The sequence below is a fragment of the Gossypium hirsutum genome, chromosome A12 (assembly GCF_007990345.1).
Source record: "Gossypium hirsutum isolate 1008001.06 chromosome A12, Gossypium_hirsutum_v2.1, whole genome shotgun sequence".
Classification (NCBI taxonomy): Eukaryota; Viridiplantae; Streptophyta; class Magnoliopsida; order Malvales; family Malvaceae; genus Gossypium; species Gossypium hirsutum.
In genome coordinates this window covers 85,780,938-85,802,822 of record NC_053435.1, presented here as the reverse complement: position 1 = coordinate 85,802,822, position 21,885 = coordinate 85,780,938, and the positions used below count along the sequence as shown (strand labels likewise).

General features: G+C 36.1%; 2 protein-coding genes across 3 annotated transcripts; both read left to right on the top strand.

Annotated features, from left to right (window-relative positions):
- The first annotated feature begins 1,166 nt into the window (after nucleotides 1–1,166).
- Nucleotides 1,167–17,208, top strand: LOC107931228 (DExH-box ATP-dependent RNA helicase DExH8). Of its 2 annotated transcripts, none has more exons than XM_016863044.2 (14): nucleotides 1,167–1,714; nucleotides 2,548–2,725; nucleotides 3,221–3,394; nucleotides 3,545–3,692; nucleotides 4,081–4,395; nucleotides 13,657–13,803; nucleotides 13,876–14,056; nucleotides 14,383–14,663; nucleotides 14,765–14,887; nucleotides 14,974–15,118; nucleotides 15,224–15,492; nucleotides 15,570–15,758; nucleotides 16,142–16,669; nucleotides 16,835–17,208. In XM_016863044.2, exons 1-14 carry the CDS (start codon nucleotides 1,567–1,569, stop codon nucleotides 17,054–17,056), a joined length of 3,048 nt encoding a protein of 1,015 aa, XP_016718533.1. In that variant the 5' UTR covers nucleotides 1,167–1,566; the 3' UTR covers nucleotides 17,057–17,208. The 2 variants fall into 2 exon arrangements, with proteins under 2 accessions (XP_016718533.1, XP_016718534.1); XM_016863045.2 differs by having other exon boundaries at nucleotides 1,546–1,714; nucleotides 2,553–2,725.
- Nucleotides 17,209–17,355: 147 nt separating this feature from the next.
- Nucleotides 17,356–19,038, top strand: LOC107931229 (pectinesterase inhibitor 6). Its single transcript, XM_016863046.2, has one exon. It carries the CDS (start codon nucleotides 18,121–18,123, stop codon nucleotides 18,709–18,711), a length of 591 nt encoding a protein of 196 aa, XP_016718535.1. The 5' UTR covers nucleotides 17,356–18,120; the 3' UTR covers nucleotides 18,712–19,038.
- Nucleotides 19,039–21,885: the final 2,847 nt, after the last annotated feature.

Sequence of the window (21,885 nt, the reverse complement as noted above, 5' to 3'; positions counted from 1 at the left end):
AAATTTTTTTGAACAATCTCATTATAGTTCTAATTATATTTGATCCTTTTTATACAATGCTTAAAATTACCCATAGCACCTCCCCAACCTATAAATAGGAGTACGCTTCAACACACTCGAATCCATGTTCTCTTGAATTAGTAACAATGCCCATACCAATCGAGCTAAAACTTAATCAACAGACCCTGTGAATATCAATTTAAATACATGTTCTATGTATTATAATGGTTTTCAACAAATACCTTTAATAAAAGGTAAAGGTAGAGATTATCCAAATATCAAATTTAATAATATTATTAATTGAAAATTTAAAATAAATCTTTTACTATTCTTGTAATAGTCTTCAACATTTCCAAAAACTTATTCTTATCTAAACATTGCATCAAAATTTACAAATTCATTAGCATTTTCTTTCATAATCCTTATCATTTAATGGTTGATATGTGATATACATGTTTACATTATATGCATTATTAATTAACTTTACATACCATCTTATACAAATTGTTGAATTAAAATAGTAATATATTTATAAATCACTTTAAAATAAATTTAATGGCTCTAGTAATATAATACCAATTGTAAAAGGTATTAAAAGAATTAAATAATTTCTACCAAAAAAATCAAATAATTATATAATAATATTTTAAATTATTTCTTCACTCACATGTAAAATTGTAGTATATAGTCAATTGAGTCTATATTTAATCTGTATGGGCATTGTTGTCAATGTAGGAAGACGTTGGTTCAAATGCGCTGAAATGCATTATACTCCTATTTATGGGTTAGGGAGGGGTTGTGGGTAGTTCTAGGCATTGTGTGAAAAAAAAACATATATGAAAAAAATTGTAGTATATGTGCTGATTGAGTCTTAGTTCAATTGACATAGGCATTATTGCCAATACAGGAGGACGTGAGTTCGAGTGCATTGAATTACATTATCCTCTTATATGATTAGAACCTGTAATGAGGTTCTTAAAAAAATTTAGAAAATTTTCAATTTAGTCTTTAAAATTTTGGATCAAATTGGAAAATATTTTCAAGTTTAGAGATTAAATCTTGCATTATCCCTAACAAATTTTAAAGTCATCAGCTTTAGGTCATCGGTTCGGTCCCACAACCCGTATTTTTTACAAAACCGCGCGACCCCACTTCCATCCTAACTTGAGCGCCAAGGAGTCGAACTTCCTTCCACAACATTTCCCCGCACACTTCTGAACCCTCCAGTGGTCAGATCAAGAACCCCTCAACGATCCAAGGGACAAAACGTTGACTTATAGTCAATGTCCGTACACACGCTCACGATCTCATCTACATACAACCGTCTCTGATCCCCATTCCCGCTTGAAAACAAAGTGGACTGATTTCGCCACAGGGCGGGAGGGAGAGTCGGACTTCGGCCCGAAGGCAAGCTGAGAATCTCTATATATTTTCCACTTTCTATCTTCGTTTAAAAAAAAAAAATAATAACAGGCAAAATAGAAAAAAAAGAAGAAGCAGTAGTACGAGCAGAAGAAGAAGATACAAAACAGAAAAGGAGAGAGGGATTTTCAAAAGCTTGAAACAATGGCGTTACCATCGTCTCCGTCGGCGTATTCTTCATCATTTCCGCCTTCCGAGTTCTCGTCTCTACCTGTAATGGCGCTCAGGGAGAGAATCGTTGGGAAAATTTTCGAGAATCGCGTCACTCTCATCGTCGGCGAGACCGGCTGTGGTATTACCTCCGTTTACTAAGTTTTTACTCTGATTTCGAAGTTTTAGTTACTTAATAGGGTCGCGTTTGGTTGTTGCTGGCCAAGTTGATGGAAAGAGTGAAGTTCTTTCATGTTTATGCAGTGATTGAATAAATTTTTTTATAGCCTTCTTACTTTCTTCATACTGGTTTTATCATGTTTGTGCTTTGATCGGTTTGGGTGTGGTAAAAAACGATTAATCCGAATGCCTTTTTCCTGCTTTGTTTAATGCTTTGTTTGGTCGATGGTGAGTTTAAGATAACTGTCTGTATTAGATTATCATTCTTCATGGCGATCATAAGTAGAAATAGGAAAGTGAAATTCAAGCTCTATTTGGATGTCAATGTTACAGTATTACTCAAAGCAGCGCATGATGATGATAATAAAATGAAAATTGTAAGGGAGCAAGTTACTTCAACTAAGTCAAAGCCCTATCTGTTTGGTTCAGTCTAATGGAGGTTTTAATAGTCTACAATCTTGATTAATTACAATTCTGACTATTTTGTTTAGGCTATCTTTCACTTAGTTTTACTACAGATACAGTTAGGAGTGTCTACAAAATGGAATTACAAGAACTCTGAATGTAACGTACTTGATTTTTAAACTTATACCTCATTATATTGTTTAGTGGTTGATCTGTAATTTACTAATACTAAAGAAAGTAAAGATAGCTTGTCCTTTCCCCAATTGTACTAGTCTATCTCTACAAACTATAATTATAAATGCCTTATGTTTTACTAGGATTTAACTATATTCCTTTTAGTTGCTATTTGCTGATGGCCTTTTTGCTTTTTTCATTTTCTTCTACTATAAGGGAAGAGCTCTCAAGTTCCGCAATTCCTGTTGGAGGAAAACATGGCTCCCATTTTATGCACACAGCCAAGGAGATTTGCTGTTGTAGCAGTGGCCAAAATGGTTGCAAAAGCTCGGGATTGTGAGCTGGGTGATGAGGTTGGATACCATATAGGTCATTCAAAACATCTATCATCTAGGTAATTTGTAATCTGTGAACTGATTATGTGTGCTAACAAACATATTGTGACCATTCATCTAGCAAGAGAACCTTTATTGGTCTTCTTTTTTCTCTAAAGCACACATAGGACTTATTTTTTAACCTTAATCTGCCAAGATGTCATATAAATATGAGAAAGCATTTGCAATGTTGAAAGATATTATCTCCTTTAATGTTACTTCAATGATTTTCATTCTCATCAATGGAAGTAATGGCTTTCAGAGTTAGCATCTGCCAACTTCACTTTATTGTTCTGATAGCATCTATCAACTTCACTTTATCGTTCTGACTAGTATTGATATGAACGTCATGCATTCTCTTGTACCATCCTGTTTACTTTTTTCTTGCTGCATGAAAGCACTAAAGGTTTTTGCCGTACAAGCAACCTGCTTCAATTTCTGCGGCTAATTCTCGGCAATTTCTTTTACTTCTATTAGGATCTATTTTAGATTTTATGTTAAATTTTTTTTTGCAGAACAAAGATTGTTTTCAAAACCGCTGGAGTTTTATTGGATGAAATGCGAGATAAGGGGTTCCAGGCACTTAAATACAAGGTTATTATTCTTGATGAAGTGCATGAAAGATCTATTGAGTCTGATCTTGTTCTTGTTTGTGTGAAGCAATTTCTGCTGAAGAACAAAGACCTGAGGTTAACAATTAACATATCCTTTTAGTTTCATGTGTTATTTCATGTTTTCAAATTCATTTAATTTGTTATTTTTTAAAGCCAGCATGGGGTTGGCGAATGCTTTTCTGTCATTCAACAGCTATCTCAATGATAAATCTGTAAATTCGCCAGGGTAGTATTGATGTCTGCAACTGCTGATATTGGGAGGTACAGGGATTACTTCAGGGACCTTGGTAGAGGTGAAAGAGTTGAGGTTCTGGGAATTCCCAGCTCTAACCGGAAAGAAAATTTCCAGCGACAAGTTTCATACCTTGAACAGGTAAGCTGAACTTTTAAGATTTTTGGGGTACAATAAATCTGTTTATTGAGAGACACATGGCTCATGATGCATCTTTGAGAATCCTACGAAGGAAATTTACTTTTCACGAAGAATTAGAGACAATATGATGTTAATCACGTGTTTAAGGAAAACAACTTTACTGTTAAATAGCTTTAATTTAATCATGAAAAGTTAAGTTTATTGTTATCTTTATTTGGTCTATGATACTACTTGGCCATGTCAAATGTGTGAGTGAGATTTGGAATGTTTAGATAGGTTACAGAGGCATTCAAGGGGTTTCAAGTACATATGAACTTACGAATCATGATATTGGAGCCATAGGCCATTCTTTTCATAGATATCTTGATTGTGCTACCTTTTTTACCAGGTGACTGGTTTTCTTGGAATCAGTTCAGAATTAATAACTTCAAGATATTGTTCTGGTCCATGCCCTTCCATGGCAGATGCTGAAATCAAGCCTGAAGTGCACAAACTTATTCATGAATTAGTGTTGTACATCCATGAAAATGAGCCTGATATTGAGAAGAGCATTTTGGTTTTTCTTCCCACATACTACGCCCTCGAGCAGCAATGGTACCTTTTGAAGCCATTTAGTTCATCCTTTAAGGTTCACATTTTACATCGTAGTGTTGACACCGAACAAGCACTTATGGCTATGAAAATCTGGAAATCTCATCGTAAGGTATACCTTTTAACCCTAATTAAGAGTTTTGACTGCCTGAGTATTATTAAGGTTGAACCTGCAAGACATTATGCATATGCATCTTTTAGCATGACTTTCTGATTAAACTGAGCAGGTTGTCCAAATAATATGATCATTTGCAGTTATATAGCATTGTTAGTTTGATGTAAATTATGCATGAAGTTTTTATGAATTTTTACTTCCATCAATAGCAACCATCATGGTGATTTTCTTCTTCAAGTTTTATATCTTGTGAACAAGTTTAGGAAGAAGAATTATTCTTATTTTTTCTAATCTGACTATAGTCTTTTAAAGAATAGCAGGAAAAATAAAAAGGAAATAATCTCTAGAAATTAGCCTATCCCTAAAAATTAGTAATTTGATTATGGCTAATAGTACAAGGAAATTCCTAGAACTAAGGTAGAAAATCTGTTTAATTTAAGGAATTCCAACACTCCCCCTCAAGTTGGAGTGTAGATGTTAATCAAACCCAGCTTGCCCATAATTTCTTCGAACATTTTTCTGCTTAAGCTTTTGGTTAACACGTCTGCTACTTGTTGTCTTGTAGGTAGATATGAAACACAAACTTCCCCTTTGTTAATTTTCTCCGTAATAAAGTGGCGATCAATTTCCACGTGCTTGGTACGGTCATGGTGTACAGGGTTATGAGCTATGCTAACTGCTGTCTGGTTGTCACAGTATAATGTTATAGGTTTTGTATAGGATAATTTTAGTTCTCCCATTAGCCGTTGTAACCACATTCCTTCACATATACTGTGGGACAAAGCTCGATATTCAAATTCAGCACTGCTGCGTGCCACAACAGATTGCTTTTTACTCCTCCATGTCACGAGATTACCCCAAACATAGCTGCAGTAACCGCTTGTGGAGCGCCTGTCATTAACTGCCCCTGCCCAGTCTGCATTAGTGTAGACTTCTATGCTTCGATTTACATCTTTCTTGAAATGCAACCCCTTACCAGGAGTCCCTTTTAAGTATCTCAATATCCTGTAGGCAGCTTCCAAATGTTTCTCCCTAGGAGCATGCATAAATTGACTTATAACACTTACTCCAAAAGCTATGTCCGGACGATTGTGAGAAAGATAGATAAGTTTTCCCACTAACCGTTGATGTCTCCCCTTGTCTACCTCTTCTCCATCCTTATCAGTTCCTAATTTAAGGTTGGGTTCCATAGGAGTCTCGGCTGGTTTGCAACCCAACAGTCCGACTTCAGAAAGTAGATCAAGAACATACTTTCTTTGGGAGATTGAAATACCTGCCTTTGACCTTGCTATCTCCATTCGTAGAAAATATCGAAGATTCCCCAAATCTTTAAGTCGAAACTCAAGACTTAAGAACTCTTTTAGTCTTTCAATTTCAATAGAATCATCCCCTGTCAATATTATGTCATCTACATAGACAATGAGAATACAGCAGTTCCCATTATCCGAGTGTTTGTAGAGTAAGGTGTGATCAGCTTGACCTTGAGTATAATGTCTACTAGTCATGGCTTTGGCAAAACGATTAAACCAAGCCCTAGGGGATTGCTTTAGTCCATACAAGGACTTCTTCAACTTGCATACTTGGCCCTTGCTTCCTTCGAATCCAGGCGGAAAATCCATGTAGACTTCTTCGTTTAATTCTCCATTAAGAAAAGCGTTCTTTACATCCAATTGGATCAAAGGCCATTCTAAGTTGACAACAATTGAGAGAAGCACTCGAATAGTATTCAATTTGGCCACCGGTGCAAATGTTTCCTCATAGTCCAACCCATATGTTTGAGTGAAACCCCTGGCCACAAGTCTAGCCTTGTATTGATCAATGCTCCCATCTGGTTTAAATTTTGTGGTGAAAATCCACTTACAACCCACGGTCTTCTTCCCAGTAGGTAGTTTAGATATTTCCCAAGTTCCATTGTCTTCAAGAGCCTTTATTTCTTCCAACACAGCTTGCCTCCATTTGGTTGACTTAAGAGCCTCTTCTATGTTTTTTGGAGTTTCTATAGAGTCAACATTAGAATCAAAGGCATTGTAGGATTTAGACAAGTTTCCATAGAATACGAACCGAGAAATGGGATGTTGAGTGCAGCTCCTAGTGCCCTTTCTTACTGCAATTGGAAGATAGATGGAAGATGAAGGAGGTGAAACTTTTTCCTCAAGACAGTCCTCGGGTAAAGATGGCATTGGCACTGCTGTTTCTGTTTCAGGTAGCTGATGTCTCCGAGAGTATACACGAAGCCCCTGAGTTTTTTCTTGTTGTTTTTCAGAATGAGTGGGCTGTTTTTCTTCATTAGTATGGTTAATCACCCTTGTTTCTTGTTGCTGAACAGTGGAGATAGGAAAAATAGGTTCCAAAACAGGAAAAACAGTGGCTGTAGGATTTTCAGCAGGTTTTGTAGTGGTGGTAGGGCTGATAGAGTCTTGAGGTATAATGAGAAGATTGCTCAAGGTCTCATCTTCACTAAGTATCTTCTTCCCTTGAAGATGAGAGGCTGAAAAATATGGCTCGTTTTCGAAGAAAGTAACATTAAGGGACACAAACATCCGGTGTAAGGTTGGAGAGTAGCACTTGTACCTTTTTTGTGTAGGTGAGTAACCAATAAAGACACAAGTGTGGGCTCTAGGATCAAGTTTAGATCGGTTAGGTTTATGGTTGTGGACAAATGCTTTGCAACCAAATGTTTTGGTTGGGAGATTAGGAACACGAAAGAAGAGAATTTTTTTGAAGAGTATGTAAAGGTGTTTGAAAGTTTAATACCTTAGATGGGAGTCGGTTTATAAGATAACAAGCAGTGAGGACAGCTTTTCCCCATAAATACTTTGGTACACCCATAGTAAACATAAGAGCATGAGCCACGGCTACAAGGTGTCTATTTTTCCTCTCGGAAACCCCGTTTTGTTGAGGGGTGTCAGGACAAGAACTTTGATGTATGATTCCTTGCTCAGAAAGATAAGGACTTAGGATAGAATTAAAGTACTCTCTCCCATTATCAGTTCTAAGGGTGTGAATATTTGAATTGAGCTGGGTTCAAATCATTGAATGAAAATTTTTGAAGACTCTAGAGACTTCGGATTTTTCTTTAAGGAGATAGATCCAACAAACTCTAGTGTGGTCATCAATGAAAGTTATGAACCACCTAGCCCCTGTGATGTTTTTTACTCGACTGGCTCCCCATAGATCACTGTGGATTAAAGAGAAAGGTTGAGATTGAACATAAGGTTTCAAAGGATAAGGGACACGAGTGTGTTTAGACAGTTGGCAAACTTCACAGTTCAATGAACTTATTTTCTTATTTAGAAATAGTAGAGGAAACAATTTCTTCAAGTACATGAAATTTGGGTGTCCTAGTCTACGTTGCCATAGCATGATAGAATCTTCTTTTGATGTAGATAAGGCCATCCCTTCTTGTGAACTGTTTTTGTTCCAAACATATAAGCCATCATCAACTTTAACAGTGCCAATCATCTTCCCCGATTCCTGTTCCTGAACCACACAACCTAAAGCAGAAAATTCAACAAGTACTTTTTCATCCTTGGTAAGCTTGCAAATTGAGAGTAATTATAGGAAAGATTTGGAACATGTAAAACTTTATCAAGGGAAAAATTTTCAGTAAGTCTAACTGTCCCAATTCCAGCCACCAGCGAGTAAGATCCATCAGCTATGCGAATCCGAGAGTGATCATGACAAGGTAAATAGGTGTGAAACAAACTTAGATTACCTGTCATGTGGTCGGATGCACCCGAGTCTAGTATCCAGGAAGTTGTGATAGGTTCGTGTGTAGTATTTAAAGCAGTACCTTGAATAGCTAGTGACCCACTAGCTGTAGAAGTCTTGAGTAGTTTATGAAGAGCCTCAAGTTGAATTTTGGTTAGCCGAAGTTTATGAAGAGTCTCAGAGGAATTTTTGAAAGATTTCAAGAGAGCTTTGAATAAAATTGTACTTCTCTTATTAACTAAAGAATTGAACTTAAATAGAGAAAAAAAAATCTTAATCCTAATTGGGAAAATAGTTCCCTTATTCTAATAAACTATTAAAACATAAAAAGAAAATAGTTCCCTTATTCTAGTAAACTACTAAAAGATAAAATAAAAATATTTCTAGAATATGAATAAAACTTATCTATCTAAATAAGATTTATCTACCTAAATAAATTTAAAATATATACATATTTCAACACCCTCCCTCAAGTTGGTGCATATATATCAATCATGCCCAACTTGCTTACAAGAAAATCAAAGCTTGTCTTAGAGAGTCCTTTGGTGAGTATGTCAGCAATCTGTTGTTTTGAAGGAACAAACGACATGCACACTTGGCTTTCTTCAATCTTTTCCTTGATAAAGTGTCTATCAATCTCAACATGTTTAGTTCTGTCATGTTGGACTGGGTTGTGAGCAATGCTAATGGCAGCTTTGCTATCACAGTACAACTTCATTGGTGAAGTTATTGGTTTCCTCAGCTCTTCCATAATTCTTTTTAACCAAATCATTTCACAAATTCCTTGAGCCATTGATCTAAACTCAGTGTCTGCACTACTTGCTACAACAGTTTGTTTTTTGCTTCGCCAAGTCACAAGGTTTTCCCAAACAAATGTACAGTATCCTGATGTAGATATTCTGTCTGTTATTGAGCATGCCCAATCTGCATCTGTATAAGCTTCAATTCCTCTTTGTTCGGATTTCTTGAAGAATAAGCCCTTTCCCGGTGAACTCTTCAAGTATCTTAGAATTTGAAACACTACGTCTTCATGTTCCTCCATTGGGGAGTGCATAAATTGACTCACTAAGCTTACTGCAAAAGCTATGTCTGGCCTTGTATATGATAAGTAAATTAACTTACCAACTAATCTTTGGTACTGCCCTTTATCAACTAATCGACCTTCTTTATTTTCAAATTTTACATTTGGATCAATTGGTGTGTCAGCTGGGCGGCAACCACTCATCCCAGCCTCTTTTAAAAGATCAATCACATATTTTTTCTGAGAGACCACAAGACTCTTTTTTGATCGAACAACTTCCATTCCAAGAAAGTATTTCAAAGGACCCAAGTCTTTGATCTCAAACTCCAATGCTAGATGCTCCTTGAGACGTCTTATTTCATCCACATCATCTCCTGTAAGAATGATATCATCGACATAAACTATAATAACAGCTATTCTACCTTTTTGTGAATGTCGATAGAACATTGTGTGATCAGCTTGCCCTTGTGAGTAACCTTATTTTTTAACAACTTGAGTAATCGTTCAAACCAAGCTCGAGGAGACTGCTTCAGACCGTATAAAGATTTCTTGAGTTTACATACTCAAGTTCCAAATTTTTCTTCAAAACCTGGAGGAGGATCCATGTAAACTTCTTTAAGTTTTCCATTTAGGAAAGCATTCTTCACATCTAGTTGCTGTAAAGACCAATCAAGATTAATAGCAATTGATAAAAGAACTCTGACGAAATTTAATTTGGCCACTGGAGCAAATGTTTCAAGATAATCTATCCCGTATGTTTGAGTGTACCCTTTTGCTACCAACCGGGCTTTGTATCTATCTAAAGATCCATCTGGTTTGAATTTGGTTGTGAACCCCATTTACAGCCCACTGTTTTTTTCCTTACAGATAATTCCATTGTTTCCCATGTACCTGTTTTTTCAAGAGCACGCATCTCCTCTAAAATAGCCTCCTTCCACTCAGGAACCTGTAAAGCATCTTTCACATTTTTTGGTATTTGGACAGTATCGAGACACGAAACAAAGGTTGAGAATGTCGAAGATAAGGCTTTGTAGGATACAAAGTTAGACATGGGATATTTGACAATATTTCTAACACCTTTTCTTTTGGCAATTGGAATATCTAAATCAGAAAATTCATTGGCTGGATTATGAGCTTTACCTGGGCTTTTGACAGGATCTTGCGGGTCGGATTCTTGGTGATGAATCTGGTGGATTCCACTTTCTTAATTTCGATTTCTTCTTGAGTAAACAATTAACTCATTTGTTTGTTCTTTATTTTCATGATCAGACTCTACACTTTCATCCTCCTTTTCATTAGCATTAACATCATTAATTTTTGTGTTAATTATAAATTCGCCTTCCCCATTATTAGAATCCCTATGTTGTATATTCCTAGTCTCTTCTTGATCAATTATAGAATCTTCTTAGTATAATTCTCTCCCTGAAGATTAGAATAAAAATAAGATTTTGTTTCAACAAATGTGACATCCATGGTAACTATAATCTTCCTATCAATTGGATCATAACATTTGTAACCCTTTTTATTAGAAGCATAATGAACAAAGACACATTTTTTTGCTCTAGGATCTAGTTTACCTTGGTTGTGAAGATGAATAAAAACATTACACCCAAAAACTCGGAGGGATAAATCTGTAATCAATTTAGAGTTAGGAAAGTTATCTTTAAAGAGACTAAAAGGAGTTCTATAATTTAGAATTTTACTGGGCATTCTATTAATAAGATATGTAGCTGTTAACAAGGCTTCTCCCCAAAGATAACGTGGTACTTGACTAGTGAACATCAAGGTTCTAGTTACTTCCAAAAGATGTCGATTTTTTCTTTCTGCAATCCCATTTTGTTGTGGTGTATTTGTACAAGAACTTTGGTGGACTATTCCATGTTTGGTTAAGAAAATACCTAATTGGTCGCTAAAAAATTCCCCACCATTGTCAGTTCAAAATACTTCTATTTTCACACCAAATTGTGTTTTCACCATAGCATAAAAAGACTGAAACACATTTTTAACTTCGGACTTATCTTTTAATAAAAGCACCCAACAAAGTCGAGTATGATCATCAATAAATGTGACAAACCAACGTTTTCCTGAAAAAGTCGAGACTCTTGAAGGTCCCCAAACATCACTATGAATTAACGAAAAAGGTTTGGAGGCTTTATATTTTTGAGGTGGAAAGAATGACCGATGATGTTTAGCCAATTCACAAAATTCACAATGATATGAAGGACTTTTATTTTTAAATAGATTAGGTAACAAATATCTTAAATAATAAAAATTAGGATGTCCAAGCCTATAATGCCAAATCATAACCTTATCAAAATCAGAAACAGAATTTAAACATAAAGTAGTTGTTGGTTGACTTAGATGGTCGTCTTCAAGAAAGTAAATTCCACCAAATTCTTTAGCATTGCCAATCATCCTCCCCGAGACCATGTTCTGAAACTTACACATAGAGGAGTCAAATATAACATGACAATTTGAGGACTGGGATAATTTACTGACCGATATGAGATTACAAGCTAGATTTGGCACATGTAAAACATCATGTAAAACCAAGGAAGATGAAATTTTAACAGTGCCTTTCCCGGCTATTGCCGAGAAGGACCCATCTGCTACTTTGATCTTTTTGTTTCCTGCGCAAGGTGTGTAAGTTGAAAAAAGAAAATGACTGCTAGTCATGTGATCACTAGCTCCAGAATCAACGATCCATGTGTTTGTTTTACAAGGCTTGACACTGAAAAAAACAGAAAAATCAGTACCTGATTGGGCAAAAGAGGAAGAAGGATTATTGGATGAGTTAGGAATAGAAGAATTCATCCGAAATTGTGGTGATTGAAAAAACTTGTGTAGATGCTCTAATTGTTCCTTAGTGAATGGAGACCCTTCCAGAGAACTTTGGCTCTCATAATTTCCATTAGTTGTTTGGAAAGCTCTGCTATCCCCTGATTGTGAACCACGACCATTGCCATTCTTTTTCCTTCCATTTGTCGGTTTCCCATGGAGCTTCCAACACTTTTCACGAGTGTGCCAACATTTTTTGCAGTGATCGCACCAAGGTTTTTTCTTTTTTTCACTATCATCATTATTTTTAATAGTTACAAGAGCAGAATTATCATCATTAGCTTCAAACCCTGGCTTTAACATTACTTTTCTCCTTGTCTCCTCTCTTCTAACCTCAGAAAAAAATCTCACGAAGTTTTGGAAGCGGTTTTTTCCCTAGGATCCGAGATCTCACTTCATCAAATTCTTTATTTAAACCAGCCAGAAACAAATAAGCTCTTTCATTCTCTTCTTTTTTCATAGCTTTTACACCATCTCCGGGACACTCTCATTCATCATTATAACACTGATCCAGTTTTTACCAAAGAGACATCATCTCATTATAATAAAGAGTAACTTCTTTTTCCCCTTGCCTAGCTTTCCACAGTTTTATTTTTAACTCAAAAATCTGTGAAGCGTTTTCTAAATCTGAATAGGTGTCTTTCACAGCGTCCCAAACATCTTTAGCAGTTGGGAGAAAAAGAAAAGGTTTACCTATGGAAGCTTCCATGGAATTAATAAGCCACGTAATTACCATAGAATTTTCTGACCTCCACTTGCTTATCTTTGGATCACCCACCTATGGTTGCTCAACTTCTCCATTTAAATGACCTAGCTTGCTGCGCCCATCAATTGCTAATTTTACGGACTGTGACCGTTCCAGATAATTCTTGCCATTCAACTTGTGAGATGTCAGTTGAAAAGAAAGGTGAGACGCCTCTGTTCCCTTGAGTCATTGTACTCTCGGTAGTTGTTTCAACTGTAGAACTTTTTTCCTCAGTTTGATTGCTGGATCTCTTATCTCCAGTGAAGGCTGTTTTAACCATGATGTTACTAGAGATTTTAACCTAGCTCAGATGCCATGAAAGATTTCAAGAGAGCTTTGAATAAAATTGTACTTCTCTTATTAACTAAAGAATTGAACTTAAATAGAGAAAAAAAAAGTCCTAATCTTAATTGGGAAAATAGTTCCCTTATTCTAATAAACTACTAAAACATAAAAAGAAAATAGTTCCCTTATTCTAGTAAACTACTAAAAGATAAAATAAAATTATTTCTAGAATATGAATAAAACTTATCTATCCAAATAAGATTTATCTACCTAAATAAATTTAAAATATATACATATTTCAACAATTTTCGGTGTCACCCATGGGAGTAGGCTTTCTAACAGAAAAAACAGAACAAGAAAAGAGAAGAAAGAGTAGGATCAACTGAATTCCTGATGCTCTTGATACCATGAACAAGTTTAGGAAGAAGAATTATTCTTATTTTTTCTAATCTGACTATAGCCTTTTAAAGAATAGCAGGAAAAATAAAAAGGAAATAATCTCTAGAAATTAGCCTATCCCTAAAAATTAGTAATTTGATTATGGCTAATAGTACAAGGAAATTCCTAGAACTAAGGTAGAAAATCTGCTTAATTTAAGGAATTCCAACATCTTGTGTTGTGGTTATTAATGTTCCGAAGATATATATATTTTACACAGGTAATATTGGCGACAAATATTGCAGAATCATCTGTGACAATACCCAAAGTGGCATTCGTTATTGATTCATGCCGGTCTTTACAAGTCTTTTGGGATTCTGCTCGAAGAAAGGATTCAACAGAGCTTGTTTGGGTTTCTAAGTCTCAGGTATTGAAGGAATCTTTTATGGTTAATGTTTTTTTGTTTATTTAGTTCCTCCTTTTCACCTAAATGTTATAGGCTGAGCAACGGAGAGGTAGAACTGGTCGTACTTGTGATGGTCATGTATATCGGTTGGTTACACAATCATTTTTTAGCAATCTTGAGGATTTCGAGTGTCCAGCTATACTGAAGTTGTCATTGAGGCAGCAAGTGCTTCAGATATGTTGTGCTGAATCCAGAGCCATTAATGATCCCAAAGGTGTGGTTTATGTTTCAGTTGTAAATGAAAGGTTCTTCTATTAATTATGATGTAGGTATAGAAGTCCTTTTGTGATTTTGAATGGTCAAGAGACACATTATATATATTTTAAGTCATAGAGAATGACTTGAGTCTCATAGTTTGGAGACTGCATTGTGAATATTTGTAGCATCGATGTCAACTTCAGTCTACCTAGAAAGTTGAAATGGGATATGCAACGTAACTTGCTTGCAAAAGGCCTATGCTTATGCATGCACTGATTCATATTGCTCATTTACATTTTAAAAGGTCAAATGGGCTCTAATTTCTGGTATATTGGGGGTTAGCTTTGTTGCAGAAGGCTTTGGACCCTCCAGATGCAGAAGTTGTTGAAGATGCATTGAATTTGCTACTTCATGTGAAGGCACTTGAAAAACCATCTTCAAGGGGCCGGTATGAGCCTACATTTTATGGAAGGCTTCTTGCCAGTTTCGCACTTTCTTTTGATGCATCTGTACTTGTTGTCAAATTTGGAGAGGCTGGGATGTTGCGTGAAGGCATTCTTCTGGGCATATTGATGGATACTCAACCCCTGCCTATTCTTCATCCTTTTGGGGATGATCATTTGGTACTGCCCATTAAGTCATAAACTTTTGTGTGTGTTGGGTACCCTTATTTGAAATTTCTCTTTCTGATAATGATTTTCTGATAATGATTTTTCTACTTCAGTTTACAGAATACCTGAACTGCTATTTTTCCACTGATAGTGATAAAATTGTCCTAACTGGTCGAAAGGAAGTTACATTCTTAGGAAATTTATGTGCATTTCAGTTCTGGCAACGTGTTTTTAAGGTACTCTATCTTCTAAATTGGCTGAGGCTTCATCCTTCGGAATTGGTTTTGAAATTATGATGCATATGTGTTGCCTTGAACTGAAGGATAAGCACCGTCTTGAACATTTGAAACAAGTGCTGGAGTTTGAAGAAATGGAACCTGCAACATTATTGTTGCCAAAGCTTGAAGAAGAATGGTGCTTTTTCCATCATCTTCTGCAGTCATCACTGCACCATGTCTCTGAAATGTGTATGAACTGATAAAATATTATTTTTTTTCCAAAACAATCCTGTGTTATTGCGTAATATTATCTTTAGAAGTTTCTTCTCTAACTTGAACATCTTTCTTTTTCAGATGAAGATATATTAAATTCCATGCACCGCTTCCGGCCCAATTTTCTTCCTGCATCTAATGGCATTCCAACTTACTATTCTCCTTATGAGTTTGGACATACTTGCCTTCTTGAATGTCAGCAACAGGGAGAAATAGATGCACTTTCTTCAAGTGATGAACAGCTTGAGCAATCGAATGAGACAAGGAAATGTGTTGCTGTACCATTTGTTGCTTCTGGTCACTTTCAGACCAATGATGTGGCTGAAAATTTTGTGAATACTATTAAGGAGGTACTATTTTTTGCATATCATGTTTGCATCGGCTTTGTTCTTTGGGCACATTAATTATGTGTTGTTGTTTTCAACAGATAAGAGTTCAGTGTGCGGGAGACACTTCTAGTAATTACCCGGCAATTATTAATGACTATGATATTAATGGGGGGGCTCCTCAGTGTGTCTATTTTGTAAATGGATGTTGCAACAGGGGTAGTCTGTGCAGATTTTCTCATTCACTCCAAGCAAAAAAACCAGCCTGCAAGTTCTTTTTCTCTCTGCAGGTATCTTTTGCTCTAGTTCTTGAACATGATAATTTGGGTTCCATACATGTCCAAATATTTTGTTACTTTTTTACCACCACTCCGGCAAAGCTCAAACCTAGTGGATTCCTTTTACCTTGTGGTGCTATGTGTGATTATGTACATCATATTGTGAGGTCATTATGGAACATCAAATATTACAAATTTTAACCCATTTACAACATGGTTACATTTAAATGATTTTAGTCTGATCACTGAATACATGGGATGCAGTAGGGAAGAATTAATCCTTGTCCCATTTCTCAACTGTTTTTGTATTTTCTTATCTTGATAGATGCAGCATCATTAGCTCTTTGATAATTTCTCTAGCTTTGTTTGTTAATGCTGTGTAAATGGGCTTGCAGGGTTGTAGGAATGGAGATTTATGTTCCTTCTCTCATGATTCGTATCAGCCAATCTCATCATATGGCTCAAATGTATGTCAGCCAGAAGCTGATCATGCTGATGCCTCATCACTTCTACGACTATTTGGAACCTCGTCTGTTGGATACATCCTTTTGTTGGATGATGCTAATATGCATTTCACCTCAAATCTTGCTAACCACTGCAAGCCATCTAGGATCATCTCTACAACAAGTTTGACGGAAACATCCATATGTGACCCATTATTGACAGATGTAAGAATCATATGGGGTCTCCATCATCCCTACCAGACCATCATTTCAAACAAAGGGGAGAACCCAATACCATGGAATGAAGTCAAAATCGTGCTGTGGTTTCCTTATCTTGATAGTCATAGTGATAATTTGGACGCGCAGAAAATTCTTGTGCAGAACTTTTTTGAGTATCTGGCCATCCGAATATTAGGTGATACCCTGTTTGAGGTTAAAATAATTCTTGCCATGAACAACATCAAATTTTCACAACTAGAGGTAAATCATCAAAGCCATACCAACCTTATGCTCTTAACATTGGCCTTAGTGATTATGAAGTTAAAAATATCTGAAGATTCTTTATAAAGGTAGCTTTGCACAGTTGTGTATTATCAACTTAAGTTTTTATTCTCTGAGATGTTTAAAGGCGTGGTATTGTTTCAGGTGGAAAAGTTGGCAAGAGAGAGCTTCTTCTTCCTTACAGAGTCATTTCCATTTGATGAAGCAAGCTTTGGGGAGCTACTCGATACGGTAACAGTTAACAAGCCAATGTTGATGCCAAGGTCTGTATCATATGTGTTTGACATGCACCCACCTAGTGATATCCAGTTCGGTGACTACGCTTCTGTGTTTCAGAAACATCTGCATGACCGGAAAATGGCTTGAAAATTCATTAGTTATGTCTGCATTAAGTTAACTAAGCCTTTTTTTTTTTTAAATGCTTGTACATATTGCTAATTGTATATGCTTTTCAAATTGCCTTCATCCTAGAACTAGCATAATATATATATATATGTATTGGCAATTGGTTATTTTCAGATTATTTTTGCAACAGCTACAAGATGCAGCAATGCACCCGCAATTTGCCCTCAAAATACCAGAACTGGAGGTATCACCGAATAAAGGTAAATGCCTTAGCAGACATGATCATCACATTCATGTGAATTGCACCATTGATTTGATAGAATCATGTGAATCGAACTAAATAGGATATTGATCCTCTCCCCTCCTTTTAGGTAAAACAATCAAGTTTTAAATACCCCAAAAGCTTCAATGGCTGCTAAAAAGTAACTGCAATTAACTGAAAACCGCCCTTATTTGGCACGCCATTAACTTTCATTCACACACTGTGCTCAAGTCTTTACCATTATACAACTCAATGATAAGTAATATCTGAAACCTATATATGTGATTAATTTCATGCTGATTTGAACTCTAGAGACCTATTGAATGTGACCTTTTTACAATACCAGAATTTGGTTGAAACCCTAAAAATTAATTGTGATAAAAGGAGTGATGGTTTACAAATGCTGTTATGTTAATTACTTTTGCTGTATGCGCAACGATTTGATCCTCTACAGACATGAACATTTTTCATCATCATCATAAAAAAAATGAAGAAGATAACCTAACAGATCTAATCTGAATCTAAATTCATGAGCAACTCACCTGTCCTTTCACATGTTCTTCACCCTTTATCTTTGACAACCCTATTCTAATCCTTTCTTAAATTTATTGCATTCACCACTCTCTTGCCTTTCCCTTTTCCCTTTTCAAAAGGAGTACCATCAGTCAGTATAAAAAATGCCCTTTATAAACCTATTCTCTGTATATCGAAGTTCATAAAACAAAGGGCTCTCCCAGCCTTTCCATGAAATCTGTTCAGCTTCATTTTTAACCTTCTGCTCTGTTTCTTTTCTTTTCCCGTAAGTAATCCCTAGGTTACTTTAATGCTAATGGCAAACACCAATATTTACCTTACACTTCTGCTTCTCTTAAGCGTCCTAAAATGGGTTCAATCAACACCACACTCATCAACCAACTACGTTCAAGATGCATGCAGTGTAACCCGATACCGTGCCCTTTGCATCAACACACTAGCACCCTTTTCCACCACTGCTAAAACAAGTCCAAGCAAATGGGCACGGGCTGGGGTTTCAATCACCATTGGAGAAACCAAGAAAGTCACTCAATACTTAATGAAAGTGAAGAATTACAGAACGATGAAAGGGAGTTACAAAATCCCACTCTCGGATTGCATCGAGTGTTTACAAGATGCTATCGACCAACTACACGGCTCACTTGGGGTTCTCAGGAAGCTTAATGCCAGAAATTTTTACGCACAAATGGGGGACATAACCACATGGTTGAGTGCAGTTCTTACTGATCAGGAAACTTGCTTGGATGGTTTCGAGAATCCGAGAGGAAAACAAGCCAAAATGGTGCGGAATCGGGTTTTGAGGTCCTCGTATTTTACTAGTAATGCATTGGCTTTGGTTAATAAACTTGCAGCCTCTGGGTTGGACAACACGGTAGCATGATATGTATTCAGTATAGTAATAAGAGCCACCAGGCATCAACTAGTATTTTGTTTCCATGCAGCCATGTATGAATTGAATATTAATAGCTTGTTCATGTGATTCGTAAAGCTCTTGCTTTTAAAGCTTTGTTTTGTTTTAGGGTCACTCTTTGTTTCAGCTAAAATGGCTAAAACGGGGTTTAGTTGAAATCTACCATTTCAAAGCACAAGCAATCTTGTAGGAAATGTAAGTTAGAATTCGAGGGAAATTAGTCACCTTAAGCTTTGTCAGTATTTGTCTGTTTTCTTCTTATTCAGCTGGCTAACTAAAGTACAAATTATTCTTTTATTTAGTGCTTGAAACAATTTGGTTAACTTGCTGTTTTGGTCCTTTTATTATGCATGAATTTGGACTTTAGTTCTTGCACTTAAATTTGGCATAATTTTTATTTTATTTTATTTTATTTTTATGTCAGCCCAAACAGTTACAATTAAGATATTTGACGTGGGTTGTTTAAAAACAAAACAGAAATTCCAACTCATCATGTTGGTATGGATTTTTTAATAATGGAAGTGTTCTTAAGCAAAAGCCACATCAGAATTTTAACAAGAATAATTAGCAATGTTGTCTATTTGGACTAGTCATATAAAGTAAAACATGACTACTTAAAATCACAAATTTTAGTATAATAGATGGCCAAAATCATAAATTAACCAAACAATTCACTTAAAAAGTTGAAATGTAACGTCCCAATTTTCGGGAATTCTGTGAATGTTGGCATAAGTTTAATTATGTTAGTGGGCCTTTAGAAAGCCAAGCTTGAGATAGAACCCGACAATTTTAGTTAATTTTTGTTCCATAAAAAAAAGGAGTGAAATTATGAAATAGAACCTATGTGAAAATGTTTAAAAATGCTATAGGCTAAATTGAAGTGGCCAAATAAATAGGAGTGCAAAATAGGAGGATTTGCATGACAAACCTCCCATTTTACATGAAGTGGCCAGCCATCATGTTGTTGTAGACAATATGAGCACTTGATATCCATAATTTATGGTACAAATTGATACAAATTGATAATGGGTTAGGTAAATGTTCCATGATAATGGATTAGGTAAATATTTCATGATAATGGGTTAGGTAAATGTTCCATGATGGGTATTTCATGTCTTTTGTATTAAAGAATTAAATGGATGAAATATGAAATTTTATTAAAAGAAAAAGGGGTGAAAAGAACAAAGTTTTGTCCATCTTTGTTCATAATAGCCTAAAGTTAGAGAAGAGAAAGGAGAGGAGAAAGCTCTTGAATGTTCGGTCACTTGGGGAAGAAAATTGAAGGTAAGTTCATGGAAGTTTGCTTCTATCTTGATGTTCATGAGTTATTCTTGATTCTACCTTAACTCTTGAAGCATATTTTGGTTTTTGGTTGTGTTGTGAGCATTTGGTCATGAATTAAAATGAAGGAAATGGTTGTTGTTTCATGTTCTTTTGATGAAAAATGGAAGATAGGTGAAGTTGAGCCAAACAAATGAGCATGCATGTGCCTTAGATGCTAAGGGGGAAAATCGGCTAACATGTTGTGCTTTAAAATGATGAAATGGAGACTATACTTAAGTAAACTCATAGATATGTGATGATTGATTGGTGATATACATGTTTAAATAACATGCATGCAAGTTATGTGTGAAAGAGTGATTTGGTAATAAATCTGCTTGGGACAGCAGCAGTAATATGACTTTGGAAAATCACCATAAATTGTGAGAGATGAGTTAGAAGGTGAATAAATTATGCAATTAAAGCGTAATGAGTCTAGTTTCAAATGAAATAAACTAGAACATATTTTGAATTCTGTACAATGAGAAATTTGATTCGTAATGAAGAGTGGTCAGATTAGTCAAACAGTGAAACATGGGAAACTTTAAGAAAATCTGGTATTGATTGGCCAAACCAAAAATTTTGAAAATTTTATGGATAGAAGATATATGAGTCTATTTTCAGGGAAAATTAACAGCACTTGATTTGGAGTTTCGTAGCTCCAATTATAAATGATTTAGTGACTGTTGCTCAGGAAGACAGCTTGCAGTGAAATTATGATTATGTGGTAAACATTGACAAAAATTTGTTAATGAGTTGCTTATTGATTTCTTATAAGCTTACTATGATCTGTAGGTGTGGTTGGCCGAATATTGTAAGGGGTTAATACGTAGTTTGTATTTGAATAGTTAGATTAACGTGTTAGTAATCCAATTGTAGGCGGTTCGTGTGTGGATCTCGTCAGCATATCGTCGCAAACAGGTGTGTAACTAACACCTTCTTTCTTAGTCTAGATCGGCAAAAGTCGAAAAGCCGAAATGCCGAAAACCGATATTTTGTAAATTTGCGAGTGTGCGAATGCTCGTGAGGTAAATCGATTAATGTTTTTGGTAAGCTGCAATGTTTGGACTGCAAAGTGCATGATTTCTGTGCCCTCGATATTTTTGGGCTTAATGGGTCAAAATTGGAATGATGGGCCAACGGGCCCAATTCAGTAAGAACCCTCGGTAGTGATTCTGTTAGTACGTGAAAGGTAGGAATATGCATGAAAAACCTTAAAATAGATAAACTACTGAAATACCTTTAAAAGTGAAAAATTTACAGTTTTACCCCTAGGAGATAAATTACCGAAATACCCATAGGGTTAAATTGACCTAAATGCATGTTTGACTGTTGTTATTTACTGCATGCCATGTTGTTATTATCTGATGCATGGGACTGGGATATTGACGGAGGAAGTACTGAAAGTGGCTTGTCCACGTACTGGAGGCTTTGCCTCAATTTACTGTTAACTGAGCAGCAAGGCTGCAACTGTGGAGTGTTGGGCTGGGTGGGTTGAGCTATTCCCCACATGGAGTGTATGGCTGGTACGGGTGGAGTGTAGTGGTTGGTGGGTTGAGTAGTCTCCCCAAATGGGCTTGCATATGTTTACTGATGTTGCATGTATTTTGAAATGGGCCTATGGGCCATACTGTTATCTGAATAAGGGGCTAAGGCCCAGTTTATTGTAATATTAAAAGGGCTCTGGCCCAGTACCACTGTTACCTAAATGGGCTTAGGCCTAATGGGCTTGAGCTGACTTGGGCTTTGAATGGGTTTTCCTTACACACTGAGTTTCCCCAAACGCACCCCTTCTTTAACCTTGCAGGTGAGCCTTGATGTGGG

Excerpts from the sequence above, each read along its gene's own strand:
- LOC107931228 (XM_016863044.2), top strand. The coding sequence starts at position 1,567 with ATGGCGTTACCATCGTCTCCGTCGGCGTATTCTTCATCATTTCCGCCT. Across the intron at positions 2,726-3,220 it reads TCAAAACATCTATCATCTAG|AACAAAGATTGTTTTCAAAA; the intron begins GTAATTTGTAAT and ends TTTTTTTTGCAG. Across the intron at positions 3,395-3,544 it reads CTGAAGAACAAAGACCTGAG|GGTAGTATTGATGTCTGCAA; the intron begins GTTAACAATTAA and ends TAAATTCGCCAG.
- LOC107931229 (XM_016863046.2), top strand. The coding sequence starts at position 18,121 with ATGCTAATGGCAAACACCAATATTTACCTTACACTTCTGCTTCTCTTA.